Source organism: Muntiacus reevesi, chromosome 7 (assembly GCF_963930625.1).
Source record: "Muntiacus reevesi chromosome 7, mMunRee1.1, whole genome shotgun sequence".
In the NCBI taxonomy this organism is placed as follows: Eukaryota; Metazoa; Chordata; class Mammalia; order Artiodactyla; family Cervidae; genus Muntiacus; species Muntiacus reevesi.
In genome coordinates, this window is record NC_089255.1 from 79,387,056 (window position 1) to 79,406,113 (window position 19,058).

At 35.2% G+C, this 19,058-nt stretch overlaps 1 protein-coding gene across 5 annotated transcripts in view; it reads left to right on the forward strand.

Annotated features, from left to right (window-relative positions):
* The window catches only part of PCNX1 (pecanex 1), a 175,995-nt gene that overhangs the window by 80,040 nt on the left and 76,897 nt on the right, over nt 1-19,058 (forward strand). For 3 of the 5 annotated variants that reach the window (XM_065941703.1, XM_065941704.1, XM_065941706.1), the window contains 3 exons: nt 7,284-7,374; nt 11,986-12,043; nt 13,352-13,569. In XM_065941703.1, the coding sequence (XP_065797775.1) occupies nt 7,284-7,374; nt 11,986-12,043; nt 13,352-13,569 (367 nt within the window). The remainder of the gene's footprint in view (nt 1-7,283; nt 7,375-11,985; nt 12,044-13,351; nt 13,570-19,058) is intronic. The other 2 variants (XM_065941705.1, XM_065941707.1) reach the window with 1 other exon arrangement.

Genomic DNA, 19,058 nt, shown 5'->3' on the forward strand with positions numbered 1-19,058 from the left:
CAGTCATTCATCTTTGCCACGAGACAAAAGAAAGAAAGATAGCGCTAATCAAGTCTGACTCTCAGACCTCATGAATTGTAGCCTGCCAGGCTCCACAATGAGACAAAAAGCACTTCAAATCAATAAGATAAAGATCTGTGACCTATTAGAAAAGTTCAGCGTTACAAGTGGCTTGCAATTATTGGCAAACAGTTCAACTTTGCTCATAATTTTTAAAATTGCAAATTAAAAATAGGATTAAGATATTTTTCATCTACTGAACGTATAGTGATGTCCTTTGTTGGAAAGGTCTGAAGATGCAGACAACTAAAAGATTGAACATTTTTGGAGGACAGTTTAGAACAGTAGACCAAAAATGCGTATATATTTTAATCTACAGGTTTCGCAAACATGCAGATGTATAATTACATGGATATTTATCATAGTATTGCTTGTACTTTTGAGAACCTTGAAACAGTCTAAATGTTTGTTACTAGAGAACCCCTCCTGTATTATTCTATTCATGAACATAGCTATAATATTCAGAACTTAATGTGTATGTGTTATCGACATGAAAAGTTAAGCTATTTAGTAAGCAAATGCAGATAGAAATTGTTCAGAAGAACACAGAATCTGCTCTTGGCAATGACTTTTTCTGGGGGGTGAGAACTTTCTTCATTTTATATACTGCCTTCAATCTTTCGATGTGTCATACTTTTCAAATGAAACACCAAAACAAAGCAACAAATGTCACTCACTGTCCAAAACCTTGATTAGTTACTTGTGGGAGTTTCACTGACTACGTGCTGTCTCATGCTTATCTATCTACTTTGTCTTTTTTTTTTTTTTTCTTTGTTTTTAAATCAACTTTATTGACATAAAATTTAGGCATGATAAATTGTATCCCTTCAACATGTACAATTTGTGAGTTTGAACAGATGTGCACACCTGTGAAATCAAGATAGAGAACGTTTTCACCATCTTCAAAAGATTGTGCCCCAGTTGCTATCCCTCCCTCCTGGGCTCTTGGCCACAGGCATCCACTCCGCGCTTTGTATCATTGTTTCTCCTCTCCTAGAAGTTCCTATAAATGCACTCATGTTTTGTTTTTTGTTTGTTTGTTTTTTTATAGTGGATCTCTAGAACTTCTTTTTTTTTTTTCCAGTGGGTTTTGTCATACATTGATATGAATCAGTCATAGTTACACGTATTCCCCATCCCGATCCCCCCTCCCACCTCCCTCTCCACCCGATTCCTCTGGGTCTTCCCAGCCCACCAGGCCCGAGCACTTGACTCATGCATCCCACCTGGGCTGGTGATCTGTTTCACCATAGATAATATACATGCTGTTCTTTCAAAACATCCCACCCTCACCTTCTCCCACAGAGTTCAAAAGTCTGTCTGTACATCTGTGTCTCTTTTTCTGTTTTGCATATAGGGTTATCGTTACCATCTTTCTAAATTCCACATATATGTGTTAGTATACTGTATTGGTCTTTATCTTTCTGGCTTACTTCACTCTGTATAATGGGCTCCAGTTTCATCCATCTTATTAGAACTGATTCAAATGCATTCTTTTTAACGGCTGAGTAATATTCCATGGTGTATATGTACCACAGCTTCCTTATCCATTCGTCTGCTGATGGGCATCTGGGTTGCTTCCATGTCCTGGCTATTATAAACAGTGCTGCGATGAACATTGGGGAATGCACTCATGTTTTACGTGGCCTTTTGTGTTTAGTCTTGCACTTAGCATGATGCTTCAGAGATTCATTGTATTGTTGCACATGTTAGCAGTTTGTTGCTTGTTGATGAATATTCCTGCTGTGAGCTTCCTGTATACTGTGTATTCATTCATCTGTCAATGGACAAGTTTATGTTGTATCCAGGTATTGGCTGTTGTGGATAAAATGTCTAAAATGTTTTCAGAAGTAATTGTATATTCCCACTGGCATGTATGAGAATTTCAGTTGTTCCCATTCTTGCTGACATTTGTTATTGTTGGCTTTTTAAGTGTTAGTCCTAATGGGTGTGTAATGGTATCTTATTGTGGTTTAAATCTGTGTGTCTCTTATGACTAAGGGTGATGAGGATCCTTTGATGGGTTTGTTAGTTATGCATATATCTTCTTCTGTGAAGTGTGTCCAAATCTTTTCCTCACTTTCAAAATTGAGCTGTTTCTCTTATTATTGACGTGTAACAGTTCTTCTGATGTTTTAGATACCACTAAGTCATCAGATGGAAGTTACAAATATCTTCTCCCCAGTCTGTGACTTTTTCATTTATCTGAATCACTTGTAATGTCATCAGTATCATTGTAACAGATTATTCTGTCAAACTAAGGAGGACTTGTCCCTTCAAAAGAAATGTGAGATGATGAAATTATATCAGAATATGAACTTGTATATTCACTTCGGGACAGTTCACCTGATCTGGGGATTCCACATAATGAATTACAACACTACTTAACACAGTGTTTTGTTAAATCAGAGCTAGAGAACAGTGACCATGACAGTAAAATATACCAGTATGTAAATCTCTTTCACTGTTGCCAAGCAGTAGTTATCTGTCTTTCCTTGTGTGTGTGGGGTGTGCGTGTGCATGTGTGTGCGTGTGCACGCACGTCCAGTCACTCAAAAGCTGTCTTCTAAACTAAGTTCTTTTTCCTTTAAAATAGCTTCTTTTTCCTTCCCTTTTTCTTATTCTTCTTCTGCTTTAAAAACCTAGCACAGTGTTGCACATTCTAGGAAGAAGGACTGCTTCTCAGTATCAAAACTTTAAATTATGAGTAGCATAGTGACTTGATTTCCATTTAGAACAAGCATTAAAGAGGTTTTATAAGACTAAGGCTTTTGGTCTAGGACAGAGATTAGCAGAGGCTAAAATCTAGGACAGAGATTAGCCTAGAGACTAAAATCTAGCTTGATGCTTGTTTCTGTAAATAAAGTAAATGAATATGTTACATGTTTTATGTGGCTGCTTTCACCCTACAGTGGCAGATTGGAACTGTTGCATCAGTGACCATCTGGCCCACAGAGCCTAAAATATTTACTCTGTGGCCCCTTACAGAAAAACTTCACTGACCTCTTGTCTAGGGAGAAATAGAAACTCATGTTTCCTCAGAGACTCCACTGAGGCACCACTCATGATGATAAGGTAGAATGCTATCCAAGAAACTGGAACTTGTCAAGACCTCTCTTAAAAGTGTAATATATTCATTGAAATAGCATTGTGAGCACAATACTCATCACCATCAGAAAAAGGCACTTTTTATAGTGTACTCAAGTGAGTCGTATAGATTTATGTATTCCCCCCATTGCCTTTTTTTTCCTTGTGAGAGTCCTATTTTATTATATCTATGTACAGAAATTCAAAAACAGACCTCTAGTTTTCTTGCCATATCTTTTTTTTAAATTGCAAGATATTTGCTTTACAACATTGTGCAGGTTTCTGCCATACATCAACATGAATCAGCCAGAGATACACATAGGTCCTCTGCCTCTCGAACCTCCCATCTCCCACCCCACCCCACGCCTCTGTGTCCCCCATCGCCTTCTAAAGGCACTTTGTAAAGCCCTCTCCTTTCTGTCTGTCTCTGTTTGTTCTTGTAGCCAGCCCCTCCGTGCCCCGAGAGTAATGCTGGAGAAGTGAGACGTCAAGCAGTATATCAGGGTTAGGCTTGGAGAACCCAGAATGAGTGGAAATGGGGAGGTGATCTACAGAGGGAAATTATCCAAGAAGTTTAAGAGGCCTTCTTTGTTGTTGGTACTGGGAGGATCGGAAAAGCTGTACGGATGATTTGTCCTTCTAGTAGCCACCTCTTTCTAAGATAAATGAGAGTGACATGAAGAAAGTAATAAGGGTTTCTCGTGATCTTTATTCACTGAACTTTGTATATGTGGTATTTTTATTAATAGGATTAATTAAAGAATCTCATTAGTTTCTTTGTCTTTTATCTGTGTTTTTCCAGTGTTTATTTTAAATCTGTTTACTGTATCATTTGTGGTTTCAGGGAAATGCTTCAAGGGTCCTTATCCTTTAAATCAGTATTCAGTTTTATTTACCTTCTTGTTCATCACTTATTTATTGACCTGTGGTTACTTGAAATTCTCCTACCTAAAAAAAACAAAAACAAAAACAGAGTTTTGTGTAATTAAATTGAATTTTTGTAGATAATCACAGTCATTATTGAATATTTGAGACATAAATACCAGGTACCTTAACTTTTCTTTATCTTAGAGACACTGTATCATGACCAATCTCATTATTAAGTCTGGAATTTCAGACTCCAGTCTTGTGAGAAATTGCTTTTCTTTTAATATCATCAGATAGCCAAACTATTAGATATAATTAATTATGACCTAGGAGTTGAATTAGGATGAGATAACTTAGTGTATAATCATAATATTTGTGAAGAGGACTTATTTAATTAATGTTCTACTTTCTTCCTAATTTATGTTCATTAGAAATAATATTTAAATAGGATTATTAATAGGTGCACGTTTACTTGTTAAGAAAGGTTAACTGTGATTATAGTCTTAATCTCAAATGAGACATATATAAAATTGTTATGTTTGCTAAGAAGATTTGTGCAAATTTAAGAGATTCTTAATTTATATAAACCAACAGAAAAATGTATTTATTTCTATTTTGGTTGTTTTCAAAGATGTTTTTAGTAAATTATTAATATATTAAAATGTTATGTTTTTCACAGAAACCCTAAGCTAAACATTTTTTAATGTGGTATTTTTTTCCTGAGTTATCTTATGAATAGCATTTGTTACTTCTGAAGTGCTATCAGTTGCCAGGCCCAGAGATATAAGAGGGACATAGAATCTGTTCTTTGGGTGGAGTTAAGTTGGAAATACACCAGGAAGCCTTAATACAAAGTTAAGTTAGTTCTGACATATACCATATATGTTTTTATGAACCTGAACGTGTTTATAGTTAGCAGGTAGACAGAAGCGTCTTAAAAAAAAACAAAACCGTTGAAGATATGCATATTTGTTGAAATTATAGCTGCCCTTTTCTTAGACATGTTTTATGCCTTGTTGAAATTTTTATTTTTTTTAATTTTTAAATTTTATTACTTGTTAGTCACTAGTTTGTATGTATTCAGAGTTGTAGATTTATATAATAGAATGACACATTTTTTCCAGCTTTCTATCTAAAATACTTTTGAGGAGGAATCTTTTATTTTTATTTAAAATACACTTATTTCTATGTTTCATACTAGACATTTATAAATAAAGGACAACATAGTTGTGTTAATGATTTAATCATCATTTACTATTTCACTTGAAATTACAAAGAATAATATTCTAGTTAACTTCAGGTGCATACAAATATTATTTTTAATAGCCCAGGAATGGGACTTATATTACTAAAAATCCCATGGAATGCTTAAATGCTCAGAATATACTCCAATAATTTAAATTTTATTGAATATAGAACTAACTTACTTGGAAAATATACACAAATTATGTGATATATTAAATATTAAATATATTAAATGCATAAATATTTATGCATTCCATTCTTACTGAATTTTACCCTCCCAGCTCTGTTAATGTGTGATTTAATCATTTAATATGATTTTATAATTCTTCTACACTTACATGGAATCTGTGGTTTTGATCAGGTGTTTCTTTTATTCTGCTAATGTAAGTTAATTGTTGTAGCACAGCTAGTCTCTGATTATCCATGCTAAGTGAGAAAAGAGTACAGAATAAAAAATTACAATTTAAAAATAAAAAAATCTCAGCCAAGGCAGTTAACTTTTTTGTTTACTAGCAAATTAGCAATTTCTGCAAACACCACCACACCACCCCCCCAACCACTTCAAAAAAATGGTATCCTTTCATTTTAATTTCTTATTCTGGTTTCTGTTAGAAGTGCCAAGAATGGATAACTCATTCTAAGGTAGAAAGTGAAGTTTTGGATAACCTACATGCTGAGTAATCCTCCTTTGAAATACAACAAATGAGTTAAGGATTTCATAGAGTTTTTTTCCTAATTTATCTCAGGAGTATTCTGACCCCCCTCCCCAAAAACAGCTACTACAGAAAAGACCATATTATAAAATAATTTCATATTCTGTCTATGACCTATAAGTACTCAAATAATCCTATTTAACTAAGTAGTTTTTCTGATTCTACTCATTTTTGAATCAAGTAATTGTTGAAATGTTCTGCAAACCCTTGGTTATATTATTAGTATATTAGAGGGAATTTTATTGTCATTTTTCAAGGATTTCACTTAAATAAAAATTCTTATTGTATCCTATTCTTATTGTAGTCATGGAAGACAAATCTTTTAGCCTTGCCATCAAGTTGAAATTGCCCTTTAGATTTCTCATGTTTATAACCCCAATAATCCTAGCTAGTAAAACAAAAACTTCATAAATATTCAAAAGGCAGCCTGGACCAGATCCAAACAGCTTCAGTTATATACCACATCGTCCTACTAGATATTTGTATTTTTTATTTATGTTCCCTACCCACCATTTGATATGGTTATCATAGATCTTCAAAGTATAGAATGAATTTTAGTATTTAGATTTATAAAATTCCATTATCAGAAGTCATTTTATCTTATATAGTTCATCTCTGTAAGTTTTTTTTTAACCCATGTTCTCCTGTAACCAATAAAGTTTCTAAATCTTTTATTAGAGTTTTGTAGATAGTTGGCCACAGCAAATTGTCTTCCTAAATTTCTTCATAGAGTTCTTGCAGAATCATACAACTAGTAATGTTCATTAAATACTATAGTTTAATTATCACCAACACTGTTATACATCATTCATTGAACTTCCTTAGATCCATTTTGACACTTAACCATTTCTTCTTAAAAGTAACACAAAACCAAAAAACTCTGAAGGTAATCACACAAATTTGTTGTCTTGCGGTTTGAGCTGTGTTAAAACTTACAGGCAGCCCTTCCAAATGGCCACTTACCACTTGTAAGTAGTGGTCGGATGACCTTAAAGCAATGTTAAATTTGTACATGTTGTAACTTGAATTGAAAATATTCTGGGAGGAGAAAAGAGAAGACTGCTGTTGTAAAGCTGACTTAAATCACTTTTAATACCTGATTATGTATGTTGACATTTTGTCCACTGTTTAGCATTCCCTTTTGATTTATGTCATGCTGAATTACATTAGATCATTGTTTTTTAAATATTTTGAAAAAAGGAAGTTGCAGTTTATTTTCTTAAACTCTAACAAGTTTAAAGTTAGTGTTTCATGAAGGAAAATTTCTGCGTATTCTAATGGCTTTTTTTAAAAAAATGATTTATTTGCTAGGTAAGTTCTCTTCTACGCTTTATGAGACTGGTGGCTGTGATATGTCACTTGTGAATTTTGAACCAGCAGCAAGAAGAGCGTCCAATATCTGGTATGTGTGAAGTCGTATTAGGGGAGTTTATGTACTTGCATAAGTTTGCCATTTTTAAAGTTTGTAAACCTTGAGATAGAAGAGTTATTTGTTTATATTGGCTTAAATAAATTCTCATTATACATTGGTTGCCAAAAAGTAGAACTTTTTACTGTGGAAAAAAAGAAAGCCATTATTAAAAGCTATTACGTGTTTTTTGTTTTTGTTTGCTATTATATGTTTTTAAAAATGAATTAAAAATTTCCTGTAGATCTTACTGTGGGATAGTGGTTTCCCACAATTTGAAATTTAACTCTCTATATCTTGCATGATGGAAAAAACTTATTAGGAAAACATTTACGTGACTATGTTCAAACCCATCAATTCTCTTTTTTGGTGTAATTTCAGATTTTTATTTCTGTGTGAGGATTTCAGTCAAGTGTCTTTTTAAATGATCGTCTTTCATTTTGTTTTAAAACGTGTTTACCAATTATAAGGAGGAGGAATTTCTTAAAATATAAGTCATGTGTTGCATTTAATTTCTTTTCTCTCCTTCCCTCAGGAAGAAATTATGTAAGATAACAGAAGTTTGGAGGAAAGCAAATAAGAAATAGAGATCTTGATCATATAACACAGTTATAATTTAGAACGTGTTAAAATTTTTCTTAAACTTTTACTAATCTGTTTAAATTGCTGTATTGAAGTTCATTGTTGGTTGGTTAGCTCACTTTTTTTTTTCCCCACAAGGGTCATTTGATTTTTATTTTAGGACTCTTGTTTAATAATGGGACACTTATTTAAATGTTACATATCTATGGACAGTTCACTTGGTTTTTTTCAGTTTTGAGGGGCTATTTAAAGCAATAAGATCTTGTGGTCAGTTAGCATGCTAAAAACATTGAACATTTAAAAAACTGTACTCTTTAAGCTCTTTTAGTACTGTTTCAGAGTTTACGCCCTCAGATTGAATTGGAGTGTGTAGATGATTTTGTAACTGTGGAAGCAATAGGAGGATGGAGCAATGAGAACAGTTATGTTTAACATAATTCAAGATAAGAACCATTCTTACACCGTAACGTGTTAAGGTCTCAAGTTTTGAAATCTATACTTGAGTGAACTGTGGAAACTGAATTGTCATGTTCTAGACCATCATATAGATTAAATGTATTGTGGCTCCTGACTATATGTTAATTGCGTTCTTAAACAATTTTCATAAGAACCTTAAGATCAGTTCAGTCGCTCAGTCATGTCCGACTCTTTGCGAACCCATGGACTTCTGCACGCCAGATTTCCCTGTCCATCACCACCTCCTGGAGTTTACTCAAACTCATGTCCACTGACTTGGTGATGCCATCTAACTATCTCATCCTCTGTCGTCCCCTTCTCCCACCTTCAATCTTTCCTGGCATCAGGGTCTTTTCAAATGAGTCAGCTCTTCACATCAGGTGGCCAAAGTATTGGAGTTTCAGCTTTAGCATCAATGCTTACAATGAATATTCAGGACTGATTTACTTTAGGATAGACTGGTTGGATCTCCTTGCATTCCAAGGGACTTTCAAGAATCTTCTCCAACACCACAGTTCAAAAGCGTCAATTCTTTAGCACTCAGCTTTCTTTATAGTCCAACTCTCATATACATACATGACTTCTGGAAAAACTATAGTTTTGACCAGACCTTTGTTGGCAAAGAAATAGCTCTGCTTTTTAATATGCTGTCTAGGATGGTCATAACTTTTCTTCCAAGGAACAAGCATCTTTTAATTTCATGATTGCAGTCACCATCTGCAGTGATTTTGGAGCCCCCAAAAATAAAGTTTGTCACTGTTTCCATTGTTTCCCCATCTATTTGCCACGAAGTGATGGGACCAGATGCCATGATCTTAGTTTTCTGAATGTTGAGCTTTAAACCAACTTTTTCACTCTCCTCTTTGACTTTCATCAAGAGGCTCTTCAGTTCTTCTTCACTTTTTGCTATGAAGATGGTGTCATCTGCATATCTGAGGTTATTGATATTTCTCCCAACAATCTTGATTCCAGTCCAGCATTTTTCATAATGTACTCTGCATATAAGTTGAATAAGCAAGGTGACAATATACAGCCTTGATATACTCCTTTCCCGATTTGGAACCAGTCTGTTGTTCCATGTTCAGTTCTAACTGTTGCTTCTTGACGTGCATACAGATTTCTCAGGAGGCAGGTAAAGTGGTCTGGTATTCCCATCGCTTGAAGAATTTTCCAGTTTGTTGTGATCCACAGTCAAAGACTTTGGCGTAGTCAATAAAGCAGAAATAGATGTTTTTCTGGAACTCTCTTGCTTTTTCGATGATCCAGTGGATGTTGGCAATTTGATCTCTGGTTCCTCTGCCTTTTCTAAATCCAGTTTGAACATCTGGAAGTTCATGGTTCACGTACTGCTGAAGCCTGGCTTGGAGAATTTTGAGCATTACTTTGCTAGCGTGTGAGATGACTGCAATTGTGTGGTAGTTTGAGCATTCTTTGGTATTGGCTTTCTTAGGGATTGGAATGAAAACTGACCTTTTCCAGTCCTGTGGCCACTGCTGAGTTTTCCAAATTTGCTGGCATATTGAGTGCAGCACGTTCACAGCATCATTTAGGATTTGAGATAGCTCTACTGGAATTCCATCACCTCTACTAGCTTTGTTTGTGGTGATGCTTCCTAAGGCCCACTTGACTTCACATTCCAGGATGTCTGACTCTAGGTGAGTGATCACCCCATCGTGAGTATCTGGGTCATGAAGATCTTTTTTTGTGTAGTTGTTCTATGTGTTTTTGCCACCTCTTCTTAATATTTTCTGCTTCTGTTAGGACCATACCATTTCTGTCCTTTATTTTGCCCACTTTTGCATGGAATGTTCCCTTGGTATCTTTAATTTTCTTGAAGAGATCTCTAGACTTTCCCATTCTGTTGTTTTCCTCTATTTCTTTGCACTGATCACTGAGGAAGCCTTTCTTAACTCTCCTTGCTGTTCTTTAGAACTCTGCGTTCAAATGGAAATATCTTTCCTTTTCTCCTTTGCCTTTAGCTTCTCTTCTATTCACAGTTATTTGTAAGGCCTCCTCAGACAACCATTTTGCCTTTTTACATTGCTTTTCCTTGGGGATGGTTTTGATCCCTGCCTCCTGTACAATGTCACGAACCTCCATCTATAGTTCTTCAGGCACTCTGTCTATCAGACCTAATCCCTTGAGTCTGTTTGTCACTTCCAGTGTATAATCGTAAGGGTTTTGCTTTAGGTCATACCTGAATGGTCTAGTGGTTTTCCCTACTTTGTTCAATTTAAGTCTGAATTTGGCAATAAGGAGTTCATGATCTGAGCCACAGTCAGCTCCTGGTCTTGTTTTTGCTGACTGTATAGTGCTTCTCTGTCTTTGACTGCAAAGAATATAATCAATCTGATTTTGGTTTTGACCATCTGGTGATATCCACGTGTAGAGTCTTCTCTTGTGTTGTTGGAAGAGTGTGTTTGCTATGACCAGTGCTTTCTCTTGGGAAAACTCTATTAGCCTTTGCCCTGCTTCATTCTGTACTCCAAAGGCCAAGTTTACCTGTTACTCCAGGTGTTTCTTGACTTTCTACTTTTGCACTCCAGTCCCCTATGATGAAAAGGACATCTTTTTTGGGTGTTAGTTCTAGAAGGTCTTGTAGGTCTTCATAGAACCGTTCAGCTTCTTTAGCATTACTGTTTGGGGCATAGACTTCCATTACTGTGATATCGAATGGCTTGCCTTGGAAACAAACAGAGATCATTCTGTCATTTTTGAGATTGCATTCAAGTACTGCATTTTCGACTCTTGTTGACCATGGTGGCTACTCCATTTCTTCTAAGAGATTTGCCCACAGTAGTAGATATAATGGTCATCTAAGTTAAATACACCCATTCCAGTCCATTTTGGTTTGCTGATTCCTAAAATGTTGTTGTTCAGTCTTGCCATCTGCTATTTGACCACTTCTAATTACTCTGATTCATGGACCTAACATTCCAGGTTCCTAAGCAATATTGCTCTTTATAACATTGGATTTTACTTCCATCACCAGTCACATCCAGAACTGGGTGTTATTTTTGCTTTGGCTCGGTCTCTTCATTCTTTCTGGAGTTATTTCTCCACTGATCACCAGCAGCATATTGGGCACCTGCCAACCTGGGGAGTTCCTCTTTCAGTGTCCTGTCTTTTTGCCTTTTCATACTGTTCATGGGGTTCTCAAGGCAAGAATACTGAAGTGCTTTGCCATTCCCTTCTCCACTAGGCCATTTTTTGTCAGAACTCTCAGAACCATGACCCTTGCCTAACTCAGTGAAACTATGAGCTGTGCTGTGTAGGGCCACCTAACCTTGTGCAGAAGTACTCTTATCCTGTGAGGAAACTGAGGTGTTAAAAGATTAGATAACTGTCCAAGATCTCATTCAGTTGAGGAGGAGGCTTGAATATAGATACTCTGGCCCACAGGCTGTGCGCCTAATCACAACCCTAGGAAAATTTGACATTGTATTTTGAAGTTTACGTGGAAAAGTAAAGACAGTGTAAATATCATATAATTGTTAATGCATTTATTTTTCTTTCTGCTACTTGACAAGCTGTTTATTCCCTAAAGTATTTTTTATTTTATTTTAGTGACACGGATTCTCATGTATCCAGTTCTACCTCAGTTCGATTTTATCCACATGATGTGGTAGGTTTTCCTTTATTTTTATAAAATGATATATTTTCAGATTAAGTAGTTATATAAAGCAGAAAGATAATGAGGTTATATAATATTGATTTTGTTGAAAGCTATCGCAAAATCACCTTTGCTGTTCCATAATGGGTCTTGTCTCTTAAGTCCTTTGTTAAGAAATAAATATAAAACACCATAAAGTTGGATTAGCTATATATGAATGAGTAATTACACTTCTGAGGGTTTGTAAAGGTCTTATTTACTCACCAATGTCATAATTTAGGTGTGCCATTTTAAAACTTCACTTTGAATATTATGGTTTTGGTACAGAGCTAACTGATTTGGTACTTACCTAACTTTTGGTTAACTATTAGTTATTTTTAAATCAGTGTGTATGTGTGTGTGTGTCTTTGAGGGGAGAGCTTAGTGACGTTATTGCTCTGTTGAAAAAACATATAAGCTACAGTGAGAATATTTTAAAAAGATAACAAGGATAGCATTGCCTTTGTGTGATATATATCAAGATGTATATATTGAGGTTAGAAAAATAAAGTAGATGAAATCCTTTTAAGCAATATATAAGAGATATTTAGATAAATTTAGTGCCAAAGGGATTAATTATAATCTGTTTGCTCAAGTCCTTTGTGTTAACTGGCATAGTAGTATTTTCCACCATTAAATGGTATGAGAGCCTTGAGATAGCACAATTCTGGCTAGTGCTATGCTAGATGTAGTCAACTTTTGATTCTTTCAGAGGAAGGAGAAACTGGTGAACAGGTGAATGGATCAGTTGAAGCTGAAAGAAACGTAATGTGGTAATATCCTGTATAGCCTCAGCTGAACAGTCTGCCAAAACAAAAATAAATGCGTATGGGAGAGATTTGAAAACAGCAGTAACGATGCTAAGAGAGTGTAGGAAGAATTGAGAGTTGAAGGCATCGAATCCAGTGCAGAGGAGCTTACATTTAACATAGTCGTGAGCTTCACAGCTTAATGAGAGAAGAGAAGGGACAGGGAGGGGGATACCACTAATCATTCTCTGTAGGTCATGGAACGGATCCACCAGCTGTACAGCCATAAAATGCTAAAATTTCAAATACTTGCTAATAAAATCTTTCCAAAAGCCATATCAGTTGATTTGCTTTGTTGTAGTTTTCTTCCTTTGTCACCTTCTGTGGTTTCTAGTGATCATAAAGTATCCACAAGAGTGGACTAGTATAGAGAATTAAGGTGGTTTTGGTAATCTGCAAGCGGACTGGGTAGACCTGGAATCATGACTTGATTAAAAATAGTTTAAGCCTTTCAGTGCTGATTTTCTTTTAGCTTTCTCTTCCACAGATCCGACTGAACAGACTATTGACCATCGACACAGACTTATTGGAACAACAGGACATGGACCTAAGCCCTGATTTGGCAGCTACTTACGGGCCGACAGAAGAAGCCGCTCACAACGTTAAACACTATTACCGCTTTTGGGTCCTGCCTCAGCTGTGGGTTGGCATTAACTTTGACAGACTCACACTTTTGGCCCTGTTTGATAGGTGAGAATGCAGGTTTTACTTTTAAATTGAAACATATCAAATTACCCATTGAGTAATTGACTTGGTTTCCATGTTGGAAAGTATTTTCTATTTTAGAAGTCATTTTTATCATTAAGAAATCATGCAACTGTATTTAAAAGCCAGAGAATATGAGGTGTTAATGGCCATAAGAGTATACATATTACATTGACTCTTATTATAAAAGGTATAAGAGGAAGTTTCTTTCCCTACTTCTTGTCACTAGTCTTAATAGTAAATAGCAGTAGTTAGTTATGGACTTGGTGGCCAAATGCTGCTTCTAGTTGACGTGGAGTAAAAAAGACTGGACTTACTCTTCCACCTGAAACAATGAAAAACAGATAAAATGCATGAACCAGTGGTTTTCAAGACACTGGAAATAAGACAGGAAAAGACAGTGATTCCTGAGAGATAGGAAGCAAGTTATGTGAACTGTGCAATTGCCCAGCTCACTGCCTAAAGAGAGTTCCCAGGTTGTGATCCTGAAGTAGAGTCCAGCAGACTTCCTGAGTTGAGGAGATGGAGCTAAGAGTACAGGGAGACTAGAGTAGCTTGAGTCTGTGGGACAGAACATCAGAGAGAGGATCACTGCTCAGAGAGAACCTCAGAGATGTGTAGTGGATCTCCTCACTATTTAACAGAGTATTGGTAAGAGAATGTATGAGGAGACTAGACCAGGGGAGAGAATCATGTAAAAGAAATCATGTAAATCATGTAAAAGAATCATGTAAAAGAAATAGAGGCATAGTGCCTGGCACACAGGGCTGGGAATGGTGCCTGTCCTCACCCTCTCACCCTCTGGGCTGAAGAAACTCATAATAATTCATATTTTATGGTGCATTATGTAGAGTACTCAGGAAAGTCCTGCCTTAGAAGTGGGGAGTAATTAGCCCTAGTATGAGCACTGTTCCAGACCCACCTAGCAAGTTGTAAAAGCAAGACTTGAAAGGATCCAACTGTTTCTAAGTAGCATAGCAAAGTTCAAGAATATAGAAATTCAGAAATTCTCACCACATAAAAAGTTGAGGTTGACAAGGTCTGGCATCCAGAGAGTACCAAGCATACAAAGAAATGACAAAACGTGATATATAATGAGGGAAATAATGAGTCAGTCAGAACCAGCCTTTACCTGTCTTGATACTAGAATTAGCAAAGACATTAAAAGTTATAACTATACTTTGCATGTTAATAAAAGTTAAGTAGAGACATGGAAGATGCAAAATAAAAAAAAAAAAAAAAGACCCAAATTGAACTTGCAGATGAAAACTAGAATGTCTGAGGTGAAAAACACAGTGGATGAGATTAATGGTAGATTAGACATTACCGAAGAAAATATTAATGAAGTTGAAAGCATGGTAGTAGAAACTATTGAAAGTGAAACAAAAGAAAAAAGAAGAATTCTCTTCCCTCCCTCCCCTCAACAAAAAGAACATACAAAATGAAAGTATACTCCGGGAGAGAGAAAAAGTTTTGAGGAAGTTAATGGTGGAAAACTTTCCAAATTCAATGAAAACTATTGAAGAATCTCCTTGAACCTCAAGTACAAGAAACATGAAAAGAACTATAGCAAGGCACATAGTTGTTCAAAACCAATAATAAAATTTTTAAAACTTCAAGAGGGTAAAGATACAGTTTGTATAGAGGAACAAGGACAAAACATCAGATTTATTGTTGGACAAAATCCAAATAAGATAATGGAGCAGCATTTTTAAAGTATTGAAGGGAGAAAAAGCTCAACCTAGAATTCTGTAGCCAGCAAAACTGCAAAAACTGGGATGAAATAAAGACATCTTCAGACTAGAAAAAAATGGGAAGAATTTTTTTCAAGCAGATCTGCAGTACAATATAGTACCAGATTTCTTTCAGGCAGAAGGATAATAATACCAACTGGAAATATGGGGCTACCCAAGGAAACAAAACATGAATGCAAATGTTAACTACATGAATAAATATATAAGATTTTTTCTTACTAATTAAATCTTTTTGAGACATAATTGGATGTTTAAACAAAAATAATAATGATGTATATTGTGTGATTTATAACATAAGTAAAAGTAAATTTCATGATAATAATAGCATAAAGGCCAGGAAAGGACATTTGAAAGTATACTGCTATAAGTTGCTTACACTATATGTGAATTGATATAAGTTTATTTGAGTTAGACTGTCATAAAATGTATACTTTAAACCCTAAAGCAACCGCTAAAATAACAAAATTGAGTTACAACTGGTAAGTTAAAAAAAGGAGATAAAATAGACTTATAAAAATTATTCTCTTAATCTAAAATAAGGCAGAAAAAGAGATCAACAACAGATTGACACAAGATAAATGACAAGGTGATAGTTGGGAAAAGTCAGAAATTGTCAAACTGGAGAAAATAGCAAGGTTCAACTTTTTGCTGCCTATAAGAAATGCACTTTAAATATAAAGGTAGAAAAGATAGATCATCCTGACACTAATCAAATTAAAGTTGGAATAGCTGAATTAATAACAAAGTAGATTTCAGAGCAAAGAAAATATTCTTTTTACTCCTAGATAAAATGAGGTGGTTGTATAATGATAAAGTGTTAGTTAATCCATAGGATTTAACCATTCTAAATGTTTCTACATCTAAACACTGCTACAAAGTAAAAGCTGATAGAAGTAGGAGAAATGGATAAATTCACAATTATAGTTGAATTCAGCATGGAAGTGAAAGTGTCAGTTGCTCAGTCGTGTCTGACTCTGCGATCCCATGAAATGTAGTCTCTGTCTTTGGAATTCTCCAGGCAAGGATATTGGAGTGGGTAACCTTTCCTTTCTCCAGGGGATCTTCCCAAATCAGGGATCGAACCTTGCAGGCAGATTACCTGCAAGTCTCCCACATTGCAGGCAGATTCTTTACCGTCTAAACCTATATACCTCTCTCAATAATTGATAGAACAAGTGTAGAAAATCAATTAAGGATATAGTAAATTTGAACAATACTGTCAACCAACCTAAGTTGATAGGCATGTAGGAAACACTTCACTCATAGCAACAAAATATGTTCTTTTATGCGCACACTTGAACTTTTATCAAGATAAACCGTACTCTAGGCCATATTATAAGGATCAAACGTAGAAGGATTCAAGTGCTATGTAGTGTATTATCTGACCATAGTAGAGTTAATTATAAGTCAGTAACAAAAGAACCTTGGAAAATTCCTAAATATTTGAAAGCTAAACACCTCTGAATAACTCACAAATCAAAGGAGAAATCAAGAGGTAAATCAGAAAATATTTTTAAACTGAATAAAAATGAAACACAGCCTACCAGAATTTTTATGATGTTGTTAATACAGTACTTGGAAGAATTTATAGCACTAAATAAGAAGAAAAGTCAATTCAGAGCCTTCACCTTCCCTTTAGGAAACTTTAAAAAAGAACACGTCAAACCTTAGTGTCAAACCTAAGTATTCAGAAGATGCAAAATTGTAAAGAAAAAGCAGAAGTCACTGAAGACACAGAAGACAGAAAAGTCAAGTAACCAAAACCTCAATTAAATTAATACATTCTAGTCAGGATGATCAGGACCAAAAAAATGTTACAAATTAGGATATGTGAGCTAGGATATCATTATAGATTCTACAAGTAATAAATGGATAATAAAATATTATGAGCAGTTATATATAAATAAGATAATAAGCAAATTTCTTGAATGATAGAAATTATCAAGTTTCACTCTGAAAGAAATATAATACTTAAGAAACACAATACCTATCAAATAAGTGGGCCTTATAGTTAAACACCTTCCCATAAAGAAAACTATTCAGGTCTAGAGAGTGTCAAAATAATATCCCAAATCAGTAAAGGATAGGCTTTTCAACAAGTGGTGCTGGAACCACTGGATTTCTCTATGCAAAGGAAAAAAAAAAGAATAAAGAACTTGTTTCTTTACCTTGCATCATATTACAAAAATTAACTTGAAATGGATCATAAACCTCAGTGTAAAATCTAAAATATAAAATTCAGAAAAAAGCAAAACATAGGAGAAAAGACTTGTGACCTTGGGCAAAACTGCTCAGATGTGACATAAAAAACAGGATCAATGAATAAACAGATTGATAAACTGGATTCAGCAAAATTGAAACCTAAACAAAAGCTGAAAGGAGAACCCATGTTCAGAGACCAGCAGTGTGGCAGCATGCAGTGTGGCAGGGCCACCAGGAATCCCTGGGCTCAGCAGATCTGGAATTCCACATCTGCCACACAAGAACAAATGGAGAGATGCCAGTGTTCCATTGATTGATTTTGAAAATACTGTTGAACTTGTTTTCCTCTGGGAAAGCTGTCAAGTGAAATGGTACAGAGATGTTTGTGAATTTTATTTTTTAGGTCAATTGATAATTATAAATAGGGCGTTGACTTAATAAAAACAAATGAAAGCATTTTTATGATTATAAATTCAATTTTTTATGAAATACATAGAAAGACTTTAAGGCAGAGGCCAGCCACATTCCTTCCACCCAGAGAACACCATTATATCGATATATGGTGTATCTTCTTAAGTAATAGAATAATATTGATAGGACATAAAACTGCTTTTTTTGTATAGCGATGTACTGAGCATGTTCCCGTGTCAATAAATATTCCTTAAAATCAAGACTTTTAGCACATATTAACATTTTGTGAGTAGCTTTTCCCTGAGAAGTAATGAGACAAATAGTTTTTTTCAAACTTATTTCTTTGTATATTTCCTTTATTTGCCATTCAAGTTGGTTAGTTATTTGGCAACAAATTTGACAGAAAAGCAGATGTTAAGAAGAGTAAAGTTAAAAAGAAAAAAAAAAAAAGAGTAAAGTTATAACATAGAAATTAAAACTATATTATGTATTGTAATTAGAACATCACAGTCCTCTGTAGCATGCTTTATTTGCACATAAGAATGTGTGCTACTATTGGTGGGAATGCAAATTGATATAGCCACTATAGAGAAGAGTATGCAGATTCCTTAAAAAACTAGGAATAAAACCACTATGTGACCCAGCAATCCCACTACTGGGCATATATCCTGAGAAAACCATAATAGAAAAAGACACATGTTCATCACAGCACTATTTACAATAGCTAGGACATGAAAGCAACCTTTTCATACTCGTCTGTCTTTTTGCCTTTTCATACTGTTCATGGGATTCTCCACGCAAGAATACTGAAGTGGTTCGCCATTCCCTTCTCCGAGTAGGGAAAACCACTAGACCATTCAGGCATGACCTAAATCAAATCCCTTATGATTATATAGTGGAAGTGACAAAGAGATTCAAGGGATTAGATCTGATAGAGTGCCTGAAGAACTATGGATGGAGGTTCATGACCTTGTACAGGAGGCAGGGATTAAAACCATTCCCAAAGGAAAAAGCAATGCAAAAAGGCAAAATGGTTGTCTGAGGAAGTCTTACAAATAGCTGTGAATAGAAGAGAAGGAAAAGGCAAAGGAGAAAAGGAAAGATATT